This window comes from Misgurnus anguillicaudatus, chromosome 14, assembly GCF_027580225.2.
Source record: "Misgurnus anguillicaudatus chromosome 14, ASM2758022v2, whole genome shotgun sequence".
NCBI lineage: Eukaryota > Metazoa > Chordata > Actinopteri > Cypriniformes > Cobitidae > Misgurnus > Misgurnus anguillicaudatus.
Genome location: NC_073350.2, coordinates 9,206,606 through 9,222,860, shown reverse-complemented (window position 1 = coordinate 9,222,860; position 16,255 = coordinate 9,206,606). Strand labels below are relative to the sequence as shown.

The 16,255-nt window shown below is 36.8% G+C and overlaps 1 protein-coding gene and 1 long non-coding RNA gene across 10 annotated transcripts in view; one reads left to right on the top strand and one right to left on the bottom strand.

Moving 5' to 3' along the window:
* pde4cb (phosphodiesterase 4C, cAMP-specific b) overlaps positions 1–12,590 on the top strand; it is a 115,805-nt gene extending 103,215 nt beyond the window's left edge. For 5 of the 8 annotated variants that reach the window (XM_073875830.1, XM_073875828.1, XM_073875834.1 and 2 more), the window contains 7 exons: positions 3,161–3,330; positions 3,968–4,066; positions 4,208–4,372; positions 4,465–4,833; positions 5,011–5,133; positions 8,918–9,100; positions 9,181–12,590. In XM_073875830.1, the coding sequence (XP_073731931.1) occupies positions 3,161–3,330; positions 3,968–4,066; positions 4,208–4,372; positions 4,465–4,833; positions 5,011–5,133; positions 8,918–9,100; positions 9,181–9,573 (1,502 nt within the window). In that variant the 3' untranslated portion in view covers positions 9,574–12,590. The remainder of the gene's footprint in view (positions 1–3,160; positions 3,331–3,967; positions 4,067–4,207; positions 4,373–4,464; positions 4,834–5,010; positions 5,134–8,917; positions 9,101–9,180) is intronic. The other 3 variants (XM_073875832.1, XM_055183616.2, XM_055183617.2) reach the window with 1 other exon arrangement.
* LOC129427296 (uncharacterized) overlaps positions 1–16,255 on the bottom strand; it is an 81,725-nt gene that overhangs the window by 47,196 nt on the left and 18,274 nt on the right. The window lies entirely within an intron of this gene.

Below are 16,255 nucleotides of genomic sequence, written 5' to 3'. Positions count from 1 at the left end.
ACGAGTAGTTATACGAGCAAGTTTGGTGGTACAAAATGAAACGTAGCGCTTTTCTAAGCGGATTTAAAAGACGAACTATATTTTATGGCGTAATAGCACTTTTGGGAGTACTTCAATTCTTAGTTAAGGTAATAACATATTTTAATATTGAAAATGAGTAGACTATTCCTTTAATAACTTATTAACGGGTGGTGATGGCGCAGTGGATAAGACACACCCCTTTGGTGTGAGAGATCTGGGTTCGAATCCACAATATAGCAATTGTAAGTCGCTTTGGATAAAAGCGTCAGCTAAATGAATAAGTAAAGTAATAATAATGATTATAATATTAAAATTTGAGTATTGGGAATTTCAGTTTGATTCAAATTGACAAGCCAAAGAAAATAATTCCTTAAGTAACTTGTAATATTATTCAGAGATGATAGAGACTACTTCATTCAAAAAATTTTTTCAAAATTTTAAGAAAAAATGCAACAAAATAGCGTTATTTTTCGCCAAACTATGCCTTCCTGTCAATGTGAATGTAGTCAAAAATAAAAAGATTTTAAAGTCGCCATGAAACGGAAGTAGGGGTTGTCGTACATCCGAGTGAAACTGCTTCTGAAAGTTAAAAATGGTAGGACGGGACTTAAATTGGTTAATTGAGAACTGATTGGATAATTTGAAGCTTGGTCATGTTGCTATTTGCTAATCGTTGCGATGTTTTCCCAGACCAGGAGCCATAGCTTGTGACCGGATGTAAAGAGGGGTCGTTTTGAAGAGGGGAGGAGATTAGTGTTTTCGATTAAAGATTATGAGGGAACATGAATTTTTAAAAAATAATGAAGCTCACAGATAAGTCATTTGTATTAGGAACCACAATATTCCCAAAAAATAATAGTATATAATTTCAATTTCATTGTGACTTTAAAGGTGCTCTCCGTAAGTTGAGAAATTTCTAACCGTTACTGACACCAGTGGCCGTTATAGAAACTGCAGCCAGTCTCATGCTCGTTCTCGCTGGGCACACTCGTACGAGCACGACCACAACAACCAGAGTTGCCATAGCAACCACAGACAGCTCATTGAGATTCACCAGCATGTTTACAAATGTAAGAAAAGTTACAGTACTGTAAGGTTATTGTTTGACAAACCATATTTTAGCAAAATGTTGCAGTGCTACTTTATATTTTCAACAGAAGTCTACTTCTAAAAGTTTTGTAACACGACACTATAAAACACACTCCCGACACTCACAATCTTAATGCACTCGTGCTCTGAATAAAGATAATTCATATAAGAAAGTAACTTTTGAAATGGTCCTGTGCTACATGCTATCGGTAGCATTACACCACAAAATAAATGCTATCGTTAGCATTACACCACAAAATAAATGCTATCGTTAGCATTACACCACAAAAACAATAACATAATATATTACAGATGCCCTGTAACTATGTCTTACCTTTGCAGTAAAAAGGAAACCTGCTCAAGGTCTGTTTTTATACCCAGGGCTGACCGGAGCTCCCTCCAAGAATCAAATACCAATCCGATGTTTACTCTTGTCTTTTCCCCGACGCCGGTCACGCTCTATTTTGGCCACACTAGATAAGGATTTTTTTTAAACTTACGAGGAGTTTCCGTGAGTGTCTGGATTGTGCTGGAAGTTGGTCGCTTCTTTCCGTCTACAGAGTCCATTTGAAACATGCTAGCGATTGCCGCTGTTTACTAATGACTGCCGTACGCGTCTATATGGAACGCCCAGGTAGACGAGCACGCGCATGACGTCACATTTTGAATTTCGTGCCAATTCGGACCTGACTTTTCCACACAGAAAAGAGCCTACAGGCTGATAGAGACAACCGTGGAGGACACTCAAGGTGTCATTCTTTCTATTACATTATGGTTGCCTCATAAATATACAAATGAAAACTCTATCTTAAAGATTTTTTTAAGTAATAAGTTACATTCAGCCCCTTTAACAAGATGCGGGACTGCTATGAATGCGAAATGCAACGCTCAATGGCCACAGCAACTGAAGTCCCGCATTCAAGTAAAAAGAACCAATCATCAATCGGCAATGATTCTCTGGAGGAGGGACTCTGTACAATGTTGTGAGATAATTGCCAGTCTTTGCACATGCATTGGCATGGATTTGAGCTTTAAAGGATTAGTCCATTTTCTTTAAAAAAATCCAGATAATTTACTCACCACCATGTCATCCAAAATGTTGATGTCTTTCTTTGTTCACTCGAGAAGAAATTATGTTTTTTTAAGGAAAACATTCCAGGATTTTTCTCATTTTAATGGACTTTAATGGACCCCAATACTTAAGTTTTAATGCAGTTTAAAATTGCAGTTTCAAAGGACTCTAAGTGATCTCAGTCCAGGCATAAGGGTCTTATCTAGTGAAACGATTGTCATTTTTGGCAAGAAAAATAAAAAATATGCACTTTTAAACAACAACAACTCGTCTTCCTCCGGTCCTGTGATGCGCCGGCGTGACCTCACGTAATACGTCATCACATCAAGAGGTCACGGATGACGTATGCAAAACTATGCCCCGGTGTTTACAAGTGTGGAGAAAGAGGACTGTTCTGACGTTGTTGTATGTGGAATAATACTAATGAATGTCTTTGTGTCAGTTTATTGTTTAAAATGATCCGCAAATGTGAGTTTCATATATGTAACACGTGACCTTTCCACAGCATTACGCAATTGCGTGAGGTTGCGCTGGTGTGTCATAGGACCAGAGGAAGAGGAGAAGTTGTGGTTTAAAAGTACATATTTTTATTGTCAAAAATGACAATCATTTCGCTAGATAAGACCCTTATGCCTCGTTTGAGATTGTTTAGAGTCCTTTAAACTGCAATTTTAAACTGCATTAAAACTGTTAAGTGTTGGGGTCCATTAAAGTCCATTAAATGAGAAAAATCCTGGAATGTTTTCACCAAAAAACACAATTTCTTCTCTACTGAACAAACAAAGACTTCAACGTTTTGGAGGGCATGGTGGTGAGTAAATTATCTGGATTTTTTTTAAGAAAATGGACTAATCCTTTAAGAAACAAAGGTTATGGTACAGCTGATGCATAGTCGTAGCTTGATGTTTAAGTTTGGGGGGCCAGATTTTTTGTTATTTTTACTGCACATTTCACATATGGTCTGTTTTTGTGTTGCAGAGAAACAACATGATGTGGAGATTGTGCCAGCAACATGTAAAGAAGACAAGAAACGTCGTCCAATGTCTCAGATAAGTGGAGTGAGAAAACTGAGCCCCAGTCCAAGTCTCCCACCAACATGCATCCCAAGATTTGGTGTCACCACACCAAATGAGAATCTCCTGGCTAAGGTGCCCATTCACTATTATATACCTAGCCAGTCTCACGAGGCTTTGTGATATAGTCACGTAATTTTTTTAAATTCTTTTTTTCGTGATATCATCATGAATTTCCGCGTTTTCTCGTAATCGTATAACGAATTCCTGGTTTTGTGTGATTATCACGTATTGGTTACTCAGCTGCTTTTTTCTATTTTTAAACTATTGTCGATTCGGTTTAGGGTTAGATTTAGTGCTTGCATTAGAATGTCACTTTATATATTGGTTTATACTATTTTTTATGATTTTTTATAGGTCGCCTGTAGGGTTAGAGTTGGGTTTGGGTAGGGATGTCATTTTACGTAAATCTAACCCTACACCAAAGCGACAATGGTAAGAAAATTGGACAAAACAGTTGAGTAACCAATACGTGATAATCACACGAAAAAAGGAATTATACGATTATACGTTATACGATCACGATAAAACGCGGAAATTCGTGATAATATCACGAAACAGGAATCAAAACAAACAACGAAACTGGGATGTATATACTCAACATTAAATAGCCAACAGATTGTTTGATCAACTTTGTATGTAATGCTAAATTATTTATATAGGAGTAGTAGGTCTTTTCTTTTGTGTGAAACCTCAATATTTGTATCTGCAGGAGATTGAAGATATAGATCGATGGGGTATAGATATCTTTAAGATAGCAGAATTTTCCGGGAATCGGCCGCTGACAGTCATAATGTACACGATTTTTCAGGTAATGGTGTCACTGCTTTGCTGTGGTTATACCCAATATATATTACTATATATAGTTTTACTTTCAGTTTCAATGCTGACTTTAACTGCAATATCTAAAGATTCACCACATGATATCAGTATTCGTAATTTTCATTCTCAGGAGCGAGATTTGCTCAAAACCTTCAAAATCCCATCAGACACCTTCCTGACCTTCCTCATGACTTTAGAAGACCACTATCACGCAGACGTAGCCTACCATAACAACATCCACGCTGCAGATGTTGTACAGTCCACGCATGTTCTTCTCTCCACACCTGCACTAGAGGTCTGCATGGATGCTTTTGACACATATATACAGTACTGACCATGGGAATTATGGGGTTGATGTTACCACGGTTTATCTGTGTTTACTTTCAGGACGTGTTCACAGATCTTGAGATCATGTCTGCTTTGTTTGCCAGTGCGATTCACGATGTGGATCATCCAGGCCTGTCCAACCAGTTCCTTATTAACACAAGTATGAATCTGGGCTTTTGCGCCCTTTGTCCTCTTCTGAACACTAATACACAAACACCAAACACATTTCAACATCCAGCAGGACCAAAGAGTGTTTTTCCTCTGTTTCTTTCAGACTCTGAACTGGCTCTGATGTATAATGATGCCTCTGTGTTGGAGAATCATCATTTGGCTGTGGGCTTCAAGCTTCTACAGGAGGAGAACTGTGACATCTTCTGCAACCTCAGCAAGAAACAACGTCAGTCCATGCGGCAGATGACTATAGATATGGTGAGTCACACATGGAGACTATGCATTATTCATCTGAAAAGATCTGGAAAGGAGATTTTTTGTCACATGTCTCCATTGTTTAATGCATCTTCACTTATAGTCCACATGCATAACATAAAATATGCATGGATCATAATGCTAATCCACAATCATGCACCTGATATTATATTTCCCCAGGTATTAGCCACTGACATGTCCAAACACATGAATTTCCTTGCTGACCTCAAGACAATGGTAGAAACCAAAAAAGTCACCAGTTTAGGAGTTTTGCTGCTGGACAACTACTCCGATCGAATACAGGTACTGCAATTCATTTTTAAAAATTTATGTAGTGCTTTCTATAGAATATTACATTGTAACAAAATACATGCAAATATTTAAAGGTATAGAAAATATACAGAATATATGATATTATAGAAGTTCATAGCAACTGCATCCACTCAAAAAAAATACAATTTTGATATATCATGGCTCCAGACTTACTTTTTTCACTAGTAGCATAGTGGCCCCCAACTGAACATTTTAGGGGCGCAACCAGAAAATGTAGGGGCACACACTTTAAATCAGCATGCTAAACAAATATTCACATTTCTACTAATTTCCACTGTATTACTAATAATACTTCAATGACAGATGCAGAAAGTAATTTACTGGTCGCACATGTGCGACTGGATGTAAAATTGGTGGCAGTCTGGAGCCCTGTATATTTACATTATGAAATTTTGAACATATCTTTACTTAATACTGATCTTTGGCATTAAAAAATGCTAATTTCGACTCATACAATGTGTTGTTGGCTATTGCTACAAATATACCCGTGTGACTTACGACTGGTTTTGTGGTCCAGGGTGACATATATTAGCCATACTAAATGTAAAAGTTGTCTGTATGATTGTAAACATTAATTGAATAGTGCTATTAAGTGAGGGCATATTTATTATTAACATTGCATTGTAACTTTTTATGAAAGATGTAGTATTATTGCAAGTTTTATTGTCCTCATAAATAGATTTTAATCTAATAAAATGGTATATGCTTGGACTATCAAACCTGTAGTCAATTAATATAACAGGCATCATATTGAACTAGTCATGCCTTTTTATCTTATATTGAAATGGTCCTTAAAAGGAGAGAAATAAAGATAAGATAAACATAAAGAAATTATACCAACATCATTAAAACATCAAAGGCAGAGAAATTATAGCAAAATCACCAAGTGCACCACAAACCTATAAAACTAAAACAGTGACGTCTTTAAGATTGTAGCCAGACCTTAACAAGAAAAGCTATAATAACAAAATTGTTGGTATTAAAGGACAAGTTTGGTATTTTACACTTAAAGCCCTGTTTTCAGATTGTTTATGATGAAATAGAACGGTTTTGACTGAAATTTGGACATATGATGCTGGCCCGAGAATTTTCGGGTGTTTATTGTATCACCTCCCACCTCTATAATGGCTATATAGATGCACTGGAACAATCCTTCCTAAAATGCATTAATCTTTCATTTTACAAAGACGTGAAACTCACCGAGTGGTCGGGGGTGTTCACTGATATGCTCACACAAAAATCGCTGCAAAAGACGCATTCGAACAGGTTTTATCGTAGTTTTTGTCCGACTCCATTGACTTGTATTAGATGTGCTGTGAGGTACGGTATTACTCCGCACCGGGAACTTTGTTTGTATTCTTGCAATTGGCAAAGGCGGATTATCGCCACCAACTGGGCTGGAGTGTCTATTATTCAAGCTCTCAGCGGAAGAATATACGGGTGTGAGGCGTTTGGAAAATAGGTCCACAAGTTTACAACGAATGCTAAAACAGCTGTTGGAAAGCATCTCCTGCAACAATTCCTGTATGAGCACATCACCGAACACCCCTGACCACTCGGTGAGTTTCAAGTCTTTGTAAACGAAAGTTTAATGCATTTTGGGAGGGATTGTTCCAGTGCACCTATACACCCTGTGGGTGATACAACGGAAACCGAGGATTCTCGGGCCAGCATCATATGTCCAAATTTCAGTCAAAACCGTTCTATTTCATCATAAACTATCTGAAAACAGGGCTTTAAGTCTAAAATACCGAACTTGTCCTTTAAGGAAAAATGCAAATCACAACTTAAATGGCACATTTTATGTAAAATCTGTGTTTGGCCAGCCTACTCTCACGAGAATTCGTACATGTTTTACAAGTTGGCAAATTTGTATGAATTCATACGGAGTGAATTGTGCAAAAACGTATGATTCTCATTAAAAAAACAATAAAGAAACCAAACCCCTAACCCCAACGTCTCAGGTGTCAAGGCAAATCGTACAAAAACTTACGAATGTGGTCGTATGAATTTATACGAATTAGCCAAATCATAAAATATATTCGAATTCTTGTGAAATTGCGTTGGTTTGGCCATAAATGTGTGTTGGCAGTGCGTGAACACAGTGGAAAAATCCACTGTCTCATGTTTTTAATCCCCAAAGCAGAGCGAAGCATTAAACCAAAGCAGTGTCATTATACATGCTGTTTTGATAGTCTTGTAAATGTGATGTCACACAAACAAAGCCACGGCCACTGACTGACTGCTTAACCCAAAAGCTTTTCTAAATGTGTTTGTTAGCACAGTGTAGTGCTAATAATAATATTCTCTCAGACTGTATTCACACAGGAATCAGATTTAAAGCGCTCACTGTCTGTTTCTAAGAAAGTGCGGATGAAGTAGCTCATTTGCATTTAAAGGTACACACGCAAAAAATCTGCACGTTTTTGTTCCCACCCAAATAGGGGCATTTTGGACATGTTATAATAAATGATCTGTGTGGTATTTTGAGCTAAAAACTTCACAGATACATTCTAGGCACACCTGAGACGTATATTACATCTAGTAAGAATGGACATAATATGTGCCATTTAACTCATTCCCCGCCAGCCATTTTTTAAAATGTGCCCGCCAGCATTTTTTTGTGATTTTCACAAAAGTTTCACAAAATGCCTTCCAGGAAAATTTTCTTCTAAAACATGTAAACATACAAATATATCAAATGAAAGAACAGACCCTCTGCTTTCAAACAAACAATAAACAAAAAAACAGGAAAAACAAGTATTTTTCTTTAAAAATACAAATGTTTTAGCAAAAAGGTGTAATAATTGCATTTTTGTGAAGGAATTTTGTTAGAGGTCAGATTCAGGATGATTATCAAAACATACACAGAGTTTAAAATTAGTAAATAACGTTTTGGCTTCAGTTTTTTTTTTCATAAATTGGGTAATCAATAGTTTTTTTTTTTTTTTTTTTTTTTAGTGGATAAGCGTGGTATTGCAGTTTAACATTAACATTCTTCAGGAAAATGTTTTTTATGCAAATGTTTTATGTGTAATATAAAAAAATCTAAATACCAAAACAAAATATAATACAGTATTGGGGATGTGCACAACTACATTGAAAATTAACTTGTTTGATTCAATTAAATTTATATTAAAAGCTTAAAAATTGCCATCAGAATAGAAAACACTATTTTCATGCATAAAAGTGTAGTTAAGTTAATCCTACTGACTATTCTATTAGACAACAACTTAAATAGATACCCAAGTGAAAAAGTAGTACACTTCCATAGTGTACTTAAAGTGCTTTATTTTCGCACACTACTTTTTTACTTAATATACTAAATATTCATCTTTAGTACTTCTTAAGATGTTCTTAAGATCATCTAAGTGTACTTCACTGTGCTATTTTGAGACACCATAAATATGAACTAAAATGTGCTAAAAATGTATTTAAAAAAATTTATTTAGATACCACTTTGTATGAAAGTTGAGTTCAATTTTAATACAAGTGTTAACTAAATACATTTTAATACAGAGATAAGTGCATTTTAGTTCATATTCATAGTGTCTCAAAATAGCACAGTGAAGTACACTTAGATAATCTTGAGAACATCTTAAGAAGTACTGGGGATGTATTTTTAGTATATTAAGTATAGTGTGCAAAGGTAGGGCACTTTAAGTACACTATGGAAGTGTGCTACTTTCATCCAATTGGTTTCATAGCTGTTTTTAGATACAAAATGGCAATCTTCAGATGTTGTCCTCTGCAGGTGCTCCAAAACATGGTTCACTGTGCCGACCTCAGCAACCCTACCAAACCCCTGGAGCTCTACCGACAGTGGACAGATCGTATCATGGTAGAGCTCTTCAGTCAGGGTGACCGCGAGCGGGACAAGGGTATCGAAATCAGTCCCATGTGTGACAAACACACAGCATCTGTAGAAAAAACTCAGGTATGCTGTGACGTTATAATCATGTGTCCATAACACAAACATTTGCTGTGTGTTTAACTACTGTCTCTGTAAATCTAAAGGTGGGATTCATCGATTACATCGTCCACCCTTTGTGGGAGACGTGGGCCGATCTAGTCCATCCAGACGCTCAGGACATTCTAGATACGTTAGAGGACAATCGTGAATGGTACCAGAGCATGATACCACGCAGCCCTTCGCCCACCCCTGAAGAGCAGGACATGCGGGCTGTAGTTGGTGGCGGGGGCTCAGCCGCAGAAAAGTTTCAGTTTGATTTGACTCTTGAAGAAGAGGATGGAGAGTTAGAAACGAATGAAGAGAACGTCAATAAAAAAGCATCAAGGACTATGAACGTCGAGCATTTAGCAACATCCGAGAGCTTTACGGTTATAACTCCTATGTTAGACCTGGACCAAGAAATGACCAGCGTGTCCATCCTGCAGTTGGAAACTTAACACGGCCATCTTCTACCAGAGCTGCTCGGTCATGATGCTTACACTCGTGAAGTTTGAGGTTTAGTAGAAGCTGGCAGGTGTGTCAGTACTTTTTAAATAATTGGACTCAACTTTATCCAACCGGTTTTAAAAACGCAAACTCTTGTGAAGGATTGAGGAGGAACATAGATGAATGTTTCCAAGGAGAAACATGGTGTCTTCCCTTATCCTGCAGAGGAATGCTGACATTCTCGTGATGTGAACTTTATCAGACTCTAGGATATTTATTATCTCGAAACTTTTAACTTAATGCTTTTGATTTTTTTATGCTTTTGCCACTGAGATAAACCGAGTTGAATGGAACAGGACAGTCGTTACAACTATTTAATGCATCAGCGATAAGATTGTGACGCTAACAACCTCAGGATAAGAATGATATTATGTAGCAAGACTCCATAGGGCAGTCACTAACCTGTTTATAAACCAATTGAACAGGAAAAATGTTTAATAAAATATCCAAAAACTTACTGTCAAATATAAGCCCACCATATGGAGAATCCCTTTAAATGTCTTTATACTGAAATACCTTTATACCTCTTGACAGATTAGCACTATGTAGACAAACAGGATTGATTTGAACTTCATTCCTGACCAATGAATGAACTCAAATGATCTTCATACACTCCTAAAAATAAAGGTTCCTAAGGGTGCACTCACATTTGCCAAGGTTACCTTGCCCACTCTCCCACAGGCTTGCACTCACACTAATTTTTTCGATACGAGCCCAAGCACGCTTTGACATAGAATGTGATTTTTACGGAAGTAAAGCGCTCTCGTAATGTTAAATTTGTGGCTTGTCGTTTGGGACGCAATGACACCATGCCTCACAACATGCCTGCCATAATATTGCTTAGTCGATCTATCGATCTGGGGTGCGTTTCTCGAACAACGATGTAACTCGCTGCTGAACCAACATAGTACGATGTATAGTTGGAGAAACGAACTACCTTGTCACGACTGTTTCCCGAAAGCATAGTAAATTTGTCGCACATTCGTCGTTTGAACCATGTTGGTTTAACAACATAGTTGATGATGTCACGTGGGAGGTGAAGTACTAATTCATCTGTGCAAATCGATTTAATGTCATATTATTGCTGTAAATAACATACTGTATATTGCATCGGAAGACTGATTTTGTTATCGTGATTTAGTTATCTGTTGTTTATTTTCAAGATATTCAATTCATGCGTTAGTTCCCTCTTATGTCACTCCTCCCAGGGATTCCCCAGGGTCTTAAAGCTTGTATGACTGCGCAGTTTTCAAATGCAGCACTTTAATTCTGTTTACAAACTTAAAGACGTAAAATAAAATTTGTATATATTTAGAATGATGGATATAGACTGTACTACATGTTTTTCTACATATGATAATAACAAGGAACTATGCTTCTAACGACAGGTGAAGAGCTGTCATTCCAACGACACAACTTAGCGATGTAGTTTGCGAATGTCCGCTGGAACGATAGTTTCGTGAAAAACCTGCGTTGGTGAACTATGCTGAAACGATGGAACTTGCAACCGTAGTTGGCTAACGATGCTTTCGGGAAACGCACCCCTGTGTGATTTTCTAGGCAGATATGGCTAGGTGCCTGTATATTCCCCTGCTATTGAAAGTTACCAAGGGGACTATTTTCGGCTGCTGCGTAATATCATGGGCCTCCAGCAGCCATGTTAAGGCAGCAAAGTCCTTGATTATTACGCCAGAATGAGAGTATAGTTCTTAGCCATATCTGCCTAGAAAATCACAACTTTTATTTTTCTGTCGGTCTTAGTACACGATGTAAAGAAGAGTCAAGGAAAACTATCGAAACTCTGGTTATTTTTAGCGCGAAGCTAATTGTCTAATCAGATTCAATGGATTATGCTAAGCTATGCTAAAAGTGGTACGTCAGACCCAGAGATCAGCTGAATGGATTCCAAAATGGTAAAAATCAAATGTTTAACTCTAGGGGAGCTGGAAAATTCCTATTTCCAAAAAAAAAGTGGAGTGTCCCTTTACCCCTTCAGTGCAAATCAGAAGGTTTTCGCGCAATTGACGAATCACCTTCTCAAACCACGCCCGAGCCCACCTTTGCAAGCAGGCCAGGGTGCAATTAACCAAACCAAAGCGCTGAAGCGAACCAGGCTTTGGGGGTCAAATGTGCTTGGGCATAGTGTGAGTGCGCCCTAAAATGTTTGTTGTCAGGCTCAGATAATATCCACAGAAGCTTTCTGTTGCACAAAGGGTTCTTTGTAGTGAATAAAAGACTATAAAAAGATATGAAAGAAATGACTGAAAGGTTCATTGAGAAAACCAAAAATGGTTCTCGGAAGGCATCACACTCATAAAAATAAAGGTGCTTTAAAACCCCTTAAAATTCCTAAAATGCCTAAAAAGGACACAAATTGTACCTGCTGTGTTGATTGTATCTTAAAATGGTTTACATCATTCGATAATAAGTTGTTTTAAATAAGGAGACATCTAAAACTTTCTGGGAGGGGGTACTCAAGGACCAGGATTGGGAAATAGAGGAACAGTTTTTGGTTCCTTAAAGTAACAGTATGTAAGAAATTTATATAATTTAATCATAAAATGGTCCTGATATGTCACTAGACATTAAGAAATCATTTTCATTTCAAATACTTATATCACTCACAACAGTGATCTGGCCAAGATATTGTCATTTAAAAAGTGGAGTTGCAGCCCTCAACTGATGTTTATTTTGTAATTGTGTGTATTGGCCACCAGTTGTGTGATTGCAGTACCAGTTTTAGCCACAAGTTTTGTGATTGCAGTACCAGTTTTGGCCACAATCGTACATACTGTTCCTTTACAGAACCATTCAATCAAAGGTTCTTTATTTCTTTTTTATATCGTTTTATAATCTGGATGTTAAAGGTTCTTTATGGAACCATTCAGCCAAAAATATTCTTCTATGGCATCATAAAGCACCTTAATGTTTTTAAGTGCACTACAAAAAACCCTTTTTATCACCTTTATTTTTAAGAGTGTCAAGCCTTCTGTTGGCAAAATCTAATCCCCCCCCACACTTGCACTTACTGAATCAGTATTTTATGCTGATTTTCCCTGACGTATCCATGTTCAGTGAGATTGTAAATTGGAGAAAGCCTCTACAAACCCAGTCTGGCTGCCTCCACCAGGTGCTAACGAAAGCTGAAGTGGATCTAATATTAAATGTCACAGATTCACAGATGGATTTATTTATGTTAACCCCAGATCAGCACACTATGAGCTTGACAAAGGAAAAGCTTTGAATAAAACCTTAAGTCAGCATTTTCAGATATTTATTCTTCAAAATATTCCATGAATAAAAGCATCTGGATGTGTAGAGTCAAAGTTGCAAAGGTGAAGTGTGTACTTTCACAGATCTATAGACAGATTTTTTTATTAACCCTAGATTAGCACTGCTAGATTTTTGGAGCAAAAGCAGGTCAAATATTTTAACAAAAGACAATCCATAAGCATTTCAATTATCTCTTGTTCAGGATATTACTTAAAATCGGACATCTTTTCTTATGGGCACTCAGTTCTTTTGCCAATCCCCTGAGCCATGTACTCCCTTAATCCCTCAAAAACCAAAAATAATTAAAGCTTTGCAAAAGATATACTATAAGGAAATATTTGCAATGTATATATGCTTACAAACAGGTCAAAATACACAGCTACTTTAAAAAGGCAATCAATGGAGAAATATTTTTTCACAGACAGCAGATGGTGGTGTAACGGGCACAGGACAACATGGACAAGCTAACCTGCCAAAACTGAACCCCCTATAGGTTTACGAGTAAGTTTAAAGAAGGACTACCTTTCTGCTTTACCAATAGCAGACTGTTACACACTTCACCTTTAAAAAAACGTATCTGTAATATTTTCTACATTCCCTTATAACAGCAAAAGTCATCTGCACTGAGAGAGGAGGTGAAATCTGCATTTACATTTATTTCAGCTTTGATGTTTAGCCTTGGCCACACTCATCTCAGAGATCAGACAGGGTAGAAACGCAAGCGTATACAGCCTTAAAACACATCCCTTTAGCTTCAGTGCTCTTACAGTACAGTAAAGACTGTGAAACATTTAAAGTGTCTAAGTTCTGTTGTATGATAATAACTCTTTTCTGTAATAATGTGCTGAATTCTCTGTATGTAATATTACTGACAGTCTCAAAAGTATTTGTTCAGTTTGTTTACAGGTTGAGGCCGCATGTGCTTCAGATAAAGGTGGTTTATCACATTGTGTGTTTGTGCCCTCTTTTTGTTCTTCGTTGTTAGAGCCAAAAAATACACGATTTTTAATTCAGGTTGCTCTAAATGTACAATAAATTATATTAAAAGCATTATTGTTGTGTTGAATGAATCTGTGTTTATGTAAATGTGCTTATGTAAATAATAGATGTCAATAAAAGGTAAAACATAAACAGATTATTTGCTGGGGCAGACGCAAGAAAACAGAGCTCATTAAACAATTTTATGAATACAGTTTTTTTATGTGGTAACACATTTTAAAGGCAGGGTATCTGATTTTGAAAAATGCTAACAGTAGCCTGCTAGCACTGAAATCACGATCCCACCCTCCATTCAAATCGCCATCCAAAGTCACGCCTCTTTCAAAACACATGAACAGTGTTGCCAACTTGGCGACTTTGTCACTAGATTCAGCGACTTTTCAGACCCCTTTACTGACTTATTTAAAAAAAAACGACAAATCTAGCGACTTTTTCTGGTGCTGTGACGTGACGACGTAATCTATTGAACATTTAGCGACTTTCCGCCCAAACTTTAGCTACTTTCCATTAAAAATAGTTGGCAACACTGCAGATGAACACACTCAGACCAGACATCCACGTTCCACACCTCATGTCTCATTCACCAGTGAGAAAACTTTGCAGTACAAAGTAAATAACATTACCAAAACAACGGACATAAACAACTGTTTTAAATCGGAATTAGTTAAAGCACACTTTCGGTTGTGTAGATGTAGTAACTATATCATTACGCTAATCCGTAAACTAGTGATGGTCGTTTTCGAAGCACTGCTTCATGAGGCTTCGAAACATTTACGAATCTTTTGTTTCGAATCAGGGGTTCGGAGCTTGTTTCAAACTGGCCCAAGTCACGTGATTTTAGCAAACGAGCTTTTATTACGTCATAACTGTTTCGAAACGTTTCGAAAATCCGATGGTTCACCACTAGGGGGAGTTGATCACATGACCAGTGTCTAATATGTTTAGGTGAACTCGGATCAGTTTTATTATGAAAGTTCATAAAACATTTATCCTTCTGACTAATAACACTGCCATTTTGTCTACTTTTTGTTTATAGACAGATTTAATGACAAAAATGTGCATAATTAAAAGGGTAGTTAGTTTTAATGATTTGTTTGCCTAAATAAAACTAAAAATACATAATAGACTATATGTCTTACTTAAGTTAAATAATTTTATAAACATATTTTAATACAAATCATGCTATTATTTTGTTAAAAAAAAGTGTAAAATGTTTGGACATATCTGCTTTTACACTATTTTGACCAGCAGGGGTCACCAGCCTGTGTGGTGTTTCGAACTGCTTCGAAAAACTGAATCAATTTTCGAAGCAATTGGTTCAATTGATTCGAAGCTTTGAAAAGCTTCATTTTTCCCATCACTACCGTAAACAACCACAAATTTCATAAGCAACACAATGTTTCGTCAAAGTAGAACCTCTGAATCCATAAATACAATAATATCGCATACCAAAATAAACAGTGCAACGACCCTTTCAGACCCTTTGCCTGTTTGCATCTCGTGGTAAAGCAGTAAAGTTACCAATGTTAATTTGGGTTTTTGCTCTTCGCAGATCCAGACAGTTTTTGGCGTTTTAAAAATTCAATTCAGCAGGAAAGTTTGCCATTCTCCCTCTGTTTACAGATGGGAGGTAAGCGCACGTGAACGCGCTGATGACGTATGGTGTCTGCGTAAACATGTTCCTCAAAAATTGCATGCGTACAATTATCACGTTCGGTCCGAGTTCAATGATTTGTTGAACATGTTTTGTTCCTACACCTTTCACAGATGACATAAATTTATAAAAGTGCATTTAAACAACTTAACATAGTGATTGCTATCAGGATGTGAGGAGACTTTTAACCAGTATAACTAAAAATGTTTCTGAATCAAATCAGATAACCTGCCTTTAATAAATATTACCTTAAAGTTTTGTCAATTTTTAGTAATAAGGCAAAAATTTAGCTTTGTTACATTTTTAATAGGTTAATTGCTTGCCTCTGTTCTGTTTGCATATTATTTTGCTTATATGCTTATTTTTTCAGTCTTTGGTTTACAGAAATGTGATCCTGTCAGTGAAATCCTCAACTCTTATAAGATAAATATGAAAAAATAACTTTAGCTGGGTTTTCACAGACATCCCTGCTGAAACAAAACAAAACAATAAAACCATTACAGAAAATTCTATTGGTTTCCATTAAAGTACCAATAGGAACCATTAGCTTTTACCATTAAAACCACTACACGGTAGTGTGTTTTGGGCCATATTCCATTAGAACCAATAAATTTCCCAATAAAACCATTAGAATTTTAATGGTTTTATTGTTTTTTCAGCAGGGATCTATTGACATTGTTATGTGTATCAAAAGAAAACATACCGAA